The 8,394-nt window shown below is 31.4% G+C and overlaps 1 protein-coding gene across 1 annotated transcript in view; it reads left to right on the top strand.

The window, feature by feature from the left end:
• Positions 1-3,242, top strand: part of LOC106317174 (pectinesterase/pectinesterase inhibitor 3-like) — a 13,360-nt gene extending 10,118 nt beyond the window's left edge. The window contains exons 2-3 of the mRNA XM_013755034.1: positions 1,299-1,782; positions 2,459-3,242. Of these exons, the coding sequence (XP_013610488.1) occupies positions 1,299-1,782; positions 2,459-3,150 (1,176 nt within the window). The 3' untranslated portion in view covers positions 3,151-3,242. The remainder of the gene's footprint in view (positions 1-1,298; positions 1,783-2,458) is intronic.
• The last annotated feature ends 5,152 nt before the right edge of the window (positions 3,243-8,394 follow it).

The following is an 8,394-nucleotide window of genomic DNA, read 5'->3' on the forward strand; positions in this document are numbered from 1 at the left end:
TGTTTTCATGCTTGATTTAACATTTTATTGTTATTTTATCAATTTTATATGTGATAGATTAATTTTTATTTAATTTAGATGTTTTTCTTTATGTTTTACTTCAAAAAATTTGTTTTTTACTTTGGTTATATCCGAACCGAACCGATATAACCCGAATCCGTACGATATATGATTACTTTGTGGGTTTTATGATGCAATACAATTTTGAACCGAACCCGAAGTGTTATTATCCGAACCCGACCTGTACTAATAAAATTTTAGTACGGGACCTAAAAGCGTAAACCCGAAAATCCGAAAATCCGAAAAACCCGACCCGAATGCCAACGGATACCCGAACACCCAGGCCTAATTCAAACTTATGTCTGATTTGTACTAGTATTGCAAATTTTTAAACAACTTGTTCACGGCATCCGAAAAATCGAAATTGTAACTTGGGAGACTACTTCTGAAACCACATTTATTTCCAGAGACATCGGTATATACTCAGTTTATAAACTGTACGATAGTTTATAAACCACATTTATAGTAGTGTAGTAATGCATACGTGTATGTGTGATGTGTCTTACTGACGTCATAATTATTATACTTAGAACATGCAACCTAGGTGAATTCTGTTACTTAGACTATTTTTTCTGTATTAAAAACGTCATAATTTTCTTTTAAATAATAATATCATTTTCACGATTAACAGAAACATATACAAATATAGATGTTTCAAGGCTATTCATTAAAGAAATATTTCCAATTGAAAAGAAAACTGGTAAGCAAAGCCTAGACTTCTCTATCGCAAATATCAAAACCAAATACAAGGATACAAATTTGGGAACACGACAATAGTACTTCTGTGGAACGGAACTCGAACAATTGGAATAATATTCTCTTTACAAAAAATCTTATCTTCTATTAACGAGGCGGCTTATAACATGTGGATTTTTCACTAAATGTACACTCAAATAATAGAGTCAAGAAAATTTAGAAGAAAGAGAGAAGATAAGATATTATAAAAATCTTATCTTCTATTAACGGCTTAATAACATGTGTTTTAGATATTATAGATATGGTTACAAGAAAACTAAATAAATCTTACATCACATCACATTACTTGACAATTCTCTGTTTTTCGGAATTTATTTTCTTATAATGAAATGTTGTTAGCTAGTGTTGGTAGAAATAGTTGCTATCAGTTGTTATTGGAGTGTATATATATATTTTTTGTCAAGAGTGTATTTAATTATATATATTTGTGATAACATAATTGTTTTCAAATACAATTTTATAACGAGATAAGTTATGTGTAGGTACACGTCGAGCACATGTGCAGCAACGCACTAGCAATGATCAAGAACATGACTGATACCGACATAGCCAATTTCGAGCTAAAGGCTAAATCCTTCTCAAACAACCGTAAACTCAAGGAAGAGGAAACAACGGTGTCCGTAGATATTTCCGGCGCCGGAGAAGTAGACGCAGAGGGGTGGCCAACTTGGTTATCAGCAGGAGATAGGAGGCTTCTTCAAGGGTCTTCAGTGAGGGCCGATGCTACTGTGGCTGCTAACGGTAGCGGTAAATTCAAGACTATTGCGGCTGCGGTTGCAGCTGCCCCGGATAATAGTAAGAGGAGATATGTGATACATATAAAAGCTGGTGTTTATAGAGAGAATGTGGAAGTGTCGAAGAAGAAAAAGAATATAATGTTTATGGGAGATGGTCGGAAAAGAACTATTATTACTGGAAATAGAAACGTCGTCGACGGTAGCACCACCTTTCACTCTGCCACCGTTGGTAAGCAACTTTATTTATTTCTTTTTCTTTTTGAAAATAAAAGATTTAAAAGTAATTTTGCACGATGTGGCCCTTCTTTGTGGTGGAAAAATGTTAGTCTTTTCAAGTACATTAATTATTCACATGTAGATTCTTAGTCGTAGTAGCCACTACAACATTTGAGTCGCACATGTAGCCTAGTAACGAGATAAAATTAAATTTGAACTTGAATTGCCATAAATGAACAAAACGCTTTGTAAGATATGAGTCATGTACGAGTCTTGATCCATCATTTTCTTGGCTTTATTCTTATGCTTTTCTAGGTCACTTGTCCTGGATTGGGTTAATGGCTCATCCACTTGTGAGAATAGCCTTTAACCTTTTGTTTTTTTTTTCTTGTTTCATTGTTGTTGACTTTTCTATCCGATCTTGTCCCTTATTTACATGTACATAATTTCATTAGATTACACCTTAGTTATCCTCACTTTTTTTTACTATACTTTTTCAATTATTATCATCACATTTCAAGCTGCATTTAACTTCTTTTCCGCTTTTTAAAATATTTTATAAGGAGATAAAATACAAATCCTTTAAACTAAAGTGATATTCCAGCTAAACAAGTCTTATGTTATTGTTATTAGTCCTTTCAGCTAATGATTCCGCTAAACTGATTGATATCTTTTTTTGTGGGGTCTAGCTGCTGTCGGCGAAAGGTTTCTAGCGCGTGACATCACTTTCCAGAACACAGCAGGTCCGTCTAAGCACCAAGCGGTGGCTTTCCGTGTCGGTTCTGATTTCTCCGCTTTTTACCAATGCGACATGTTAGCTTACCAAGACACTCTCTACGTCCACTCTAACCGTCAGTACTTCGTCAAGTGCCTCATCGCCGGAACCGTCGACTTCATCTTCGGAAATGCGGCCGTGGTTCTCCAAGACTGTGATATCCACGCTCGCCGACCAAACTCAGGCCAGAAAAACATGGTCACTGCCCAAGGAAGGACCGATCCTAACCAGAACACAGGGATCGTTATCCAAAGATGTAGGATCGGTGCCACGTCGGATTTGCAGTCCGTGAAAGGTAGTTTCCCGACGTATCTTGGTCGGCCGTGGAAAGAGTATTCACAAACAGTGATCATGCAGTCAGATATCTCGGACGTGATCCGACCCGAAGGGTGGTCCGAGTGGACCGGGACGTTTGCGTTGAACACTTTGACTTATAGAGAGTATGCGAACAAAGGAGCAGGAGCTGGAACTGCAAGAAGAGTGAAGTGGAGGGGCTTTAAGGTAATCACGGCTGCTTCTGAAGCTCAGAGATATACTGCTGGTCAGTTTATTGGTGGTGGAGGCTGGTTAGGTTCGACTGGTTTTCCTTTCTCTCTCGGTCTTTGAGATATTATTGTTGTGAAGTGCTGTAACCTACATATGGTTGGTCGAATAATTATCGATTTTATCAATAAATTAAAATGTGTTTGTGGTGTGTATTTTCATATCTTTTCTAGATCCTAGTATTGGAGATTAGTTGAGATTGATCACCAATTAGTTCTTATACAAATTATTGAGTCTAAAATTATTTTGGCTTTCTGAATTTTTCGAACCCGTCCATTATCTGAATTTTCACTGTATTTTTTTGTCAAGAACATGTTTTTTTTTAGGTCAAGACCATGATTTTGAATCAAGAACATGTTGGGTAGTGTTTTTAATATCTGGATTATCAATTCATGTTTCTTTCATGTGGTTATAGTTTTAATTGACGAAAAGTATATCCCTAATATATTTTAAGTTTATTATAAAAATGAAATCACAAATATATTAGAATGATAAACTAAATATTTATATATCATTTTTATGGCATATTGCATTTTTTAAGTTTTTTATTTTTATTTTGGGTAATTGAGTTGGAGTATTGAAGTTCCATCATTGAATTGATTCCATTCAAAATTTGTTTCCTTACATTATCATTATTTGCAGTCAGCTTAAAATGAGTCCTTATAATACTAAAACTTAGTTCGCAAATACATACAGTGCTCAAGCATGAAACGCCAACCGCATCATATAATTTTCTTTTTTCAACGTCGACTTTCATTAAACAACAAAAGCGTACGAGGTTTTTTTATCTCATAAGAAATTCAACCACAAAAACAACTAAGAAATCTAGTATCACTCAGGATCACGTCTATAAATATTACGCTACCCATCAATCTTCATTGTCCTCTTACAACTACTAAGTGAACGATTCATTCTATGACTCAGAATGAACCGTCTCTTAAACCATCCAATTCAACTACAAAATAATCATTAATCCGAGAGAAAACAAAGCTAAATCAGGATTACCATTTTCTATCCAATATTATTGGTGGCAGTTTGATTGGAGTGGTATTCATGTACCAACAACTTGTACACCAGAGGCACATATTCGGAGTCGACCGCTAACCACTGGAAAGCAATGTCTCGATTCTTGGCCCGAAAAGAAAAACCGAAAATTCCATAACGAAAAAAATATTGGCTTTGACGATAGAAACCGACCGGTTCAGCAAATCCCAAGCTTCCAGAGGTGTCATAACGCTGGACAAACCAATTTGATACATATTATTTGCATCTCGTCTCGAAATTATTCAATTATAGTTTTGAATAATTTCCAAGTAAGATATTTTAGTTAATTTAGTGGTGAATATAAATATTCATGGAAGACTACATGCATATATTAATATTTCAACACCCTACTTTAATATTTCACATCAATTTTTTTTTGCCACGTCATTTTTTTTTCCATCATCTCTTTCTTCTCACATAATAATTAATTCAACAAATACTTAAATTTTAATCAACTAGAACTTTTGTTTTAAATATATCATTATATCCATCTATTTTAATTCATCAAAACATTTTATTAAAAATAAACAATTATCAAATCTAAGTCATTTTAAAATAATCGATAATTTGAACTTTTATATTCTAAAATAAATAAGAATAAAAATGTAGAGTTTATTAAAAAAAATCCCATTTTCAGAGATAGAAGAATTTTTAAAAATTAATTAGAAATTAAAAAATTATATGTCCAAATAGATTATAACAAACCTCTATTTATAAAAGAGAAAAAATGATGAATTTTCATATAAAATAGTTTAATAAATAAAGTATTTTATTACAAAATAATTGAGATAAAATAGTTAGGGTCTATAAAAATTGTTTTCAGTTTTAATAATCAATAACATGATGACATGTTAACTTTGTAGATCCTACTTTATGGTATTCTGCTAGTTGAAAAAATTCAACTCCAATTAATCAACCTAAGCTTTTTTGGTTTTTCAACACTTTCATTACAAGCTTTCAACAGTTTGAATAATTTATTCAACTAGGTCATTGTATATATGGTTAGGGCATCTCCAACCTATAACACTATTTTAGTGTCAAAATTACACTATTTTAATGTAGTTTTAGCACTAAATGTTTTTTTCCTTCAACCACAACACCAAACTTCACACTAAAAGTTATTTTATAATATTTTATGTATTTATGTATTTATTTGTCATTTATTTAATTATCGATTGTATTAATAAAATAATTGAATAATGTTTTAGTGGTGTGAATAGTATTTTAATGTGGTGAATACATTAAATTTGGTGTGAAATTATAGTGTTGCACTAAAATAATGCGATTATTAGTGTTTGGCTGGAGTAGATTTTGGTGTCAAAATCACAACACTAAAATATAGTTTTAGTGTTAGTGTTAGGTTAGAGATGACAAATGGTGATGTAGATGACAAATAAGGATAAAATATTGCAAGGACATCCAATTAACCAACATGCAACTTGGTGTGAGTAAAATCAACATGTTTTCTACTTTTAGTAAGGTCCTAGTTTGACCCATTATATTTTTTAACAGTGGTCTGAATATGGAGTCTAAGATTATGAAGAGTGGAAATATATAATTTTGATACACTGAAATTCTCATAGAGAACAAAAAACATGAATAGTACTTTACATAAAAAAGATGCAAAATAAATATTAATTATTTTGATAAAATTCTATAACTGTTCTCATAAGTGGAATATGTAAGTTTTGTTGCATCCTCCACCACAACAATGATAATGATGCAATCATCAACCAAAAACCTTCAAATAACCATGCATCTCAAACCAAAAATGTGAATCATGAATATAAAGCACATGTTAAAAAGGAAAACATTTCGCATCTACAGCAGAAAATGTTAGATGTCAACACCATTGCAAAATTACAGAAACACTCTTGTCTAAACATCTTAGGATTCTTATGCAATGTTTACAAAAAAAAAGCGTCTCACATTATGCAATTGATTTATTTATATGTAAATTTTATTATATAATTGACATCATATCAATAATTTGTTTGAAATAAGTAAGTTTGATCCACATGATTAAAGTCCATACTTGTACTTTGCACTTTATTTGATAATTTTTCCTTTTATTTTGCTTGGTTATTTTTTCTTCCATTATTTCTATTTTTTTTACTGATTGTTTGATGTAGCTTTCATCTAAAAAATTTTATTTACAAAAACTGTAAGTGCTTATAAGTTATATATACACATTTATTTATTTTTGGTTCCAAATGCCTTCGACTTTGCTTTTCTGTACATCAATTTAAAATTTGTGTTTACTTCAGTCTTTTTTTTTTTTTTTGAAAAAGGGCTTTTATGTTTACTTTACTCTTAATTCTTTAGATCAACTAATTCCTTCTACTCATATAATTGTAATTGTCGTTCGGTTTGGTTTTGTTTTTTCAATTTAATTTCCGGTTTGAAAAAAGGGCTTTTATGTTTACTTTAGTGTTGGTTCATTAGATTCGGTTTGGTTCTAATCGAGTAACTTTGTTAATTTTGAGAATTCAATCTTATGTCTAATAGAGTATTACAAATTTATAAACAACTTGTTCACGGTATCCAAATAATCGAAATTTTAACTTGGGAGACTACTTCTAAAATCACATATATTTCCAAAGACACCGATATATACTCAGTTTATAAGCTGTACGTTAGTTTTTTCTCCCGTTATAGTAGTGTAGTCATGCATACCATGCAGACCTGCATGTGTGATGTGTCTTACTGACGTCAGAATTCTTTAACTTAGTACTTAGAACATGCAACCTATGGGAATTCCTTTTTTTTTTTGGTTAAGTTAACCTAGGGGAATTCCTCTACTCCGAATTCTTTTACTTAGACTATATTATTTTCTGTATTAAAAAGTCATATATTCTTTTAGATATTAATATTAATTTCACGATTAACAGCAACCTATACAAAATATAGAAGTTCCAAGGCAATTCATTAAAGAAATATCTCCAATACATATTTTTTTAAAATGGTAAGCAAAAGCAACGCATGTTCTGGTTAGACTTGTCTTCGGAAAATATCAAAACCTAATACAAGAATACAAATTTGGGAACAAGACAATAGTACTTCTGTGGTACTCGAATAACTGGAATAATATTCTCTTTAAAAAATAATAATCTTATCTTAGGTTAACGTGGCGGTTTATAACATGCGTTCTTTTCACTGAACTAGGGAGACAGAGTTTTTGTTTCTATCAATATTTGCTAAGGTTATTGTAGTTGTAAATTTTGCGTTTTGAGTTGTTTTTCAAGTTTTTTTATTATTATAGGGTTAGAGTTGTGTTGATGAATTGTGTATGCATTGTTCTCTAGTTATGAAGTACTAAACTGTGTTAGTAATGTGATTGATATAGTTTGTGGTGTTGTTTGTTGTGTCACTGAGACTTATTGTTTGTTTGTCATTTTAATTTGTTTCTTTTACTAATTAAGAGTATATAAATTATATTAAAGTTGATGAGAGTACCTTTTGTTTCTGGATATTTTTTCTCCAGTTTAGTTGTGTAAGTTTTGTGTATTAAGTAATAATTTTTATTATCCTTATTATGTTTGTTATATGTTTCTTTTTTATTTTTAAACTTGTTGTTCTTACCGGACCTTTAAAACAAATACATGAAGACTTGTAGAAATAACTATAAAATGAGTGACAGTTCTAAGTATTTGGATCTTAATGGGTTTTAAACGAATTTATGTATTTCTCATAAGAAGACAATAGCATTGACCTGTTGACATTGGACATGTAAGTTGTTTTTATAAGACAAGAGGAGTGAGCAGGTGGAGATGTTGTTGCCGCCTTTGTGTCTGTCGGGATTTTATCTTGTATCTTCTGGTTTGGTTGTGTTTGTTTCTCTTTTATTTGATGGGTAATATGTAAACAAAAATCATTGTTAGTTGTATTTATCAGAGTTCATAATTTACTCTACTTTTTTGTTTAGGTAATTTCACTGATCTTGGCTGTCGTCTTCGTCTTCTTCTTTGCAAAAGTAAGTTTGTAAATTGTTAAATAGTTGGCCGTGTAGTTTGTATTTGTTTAGCTGACTCGATGTATGTGTCGTTGAGTTTTAGTTGAGGTGATTGATTTGATATATTTTTTTTGAAGTTTTTTTCTAAGATTAGACAAAAAAAAAGAGGTGATTATTAATGATTTGTCTTTTTTGGAATTCTAGTTTTTGGTGTTTTGATTGTTTGGGATGTTGTTGTTTATTTTAAGTCGTAAAATAAAGGTTTGTGTAAAATTAGTTTGATAAGTAAGAGAGATAAATAGACGACCACA

Source organism: Brassica oleracea, chromosome C1 (assembly GCF_000695525.1).
Source record: "Brassica oleracea var. oleracea cultivar TO1000 chromosome C1, BOL, whole genome shotgun sequence".
NCBI lineage: Eukaryota > Viridiplantae > Streptophyta > Magnoliopsida > Brassicales > Brassicaceae > Brassica > Brassica oleracea.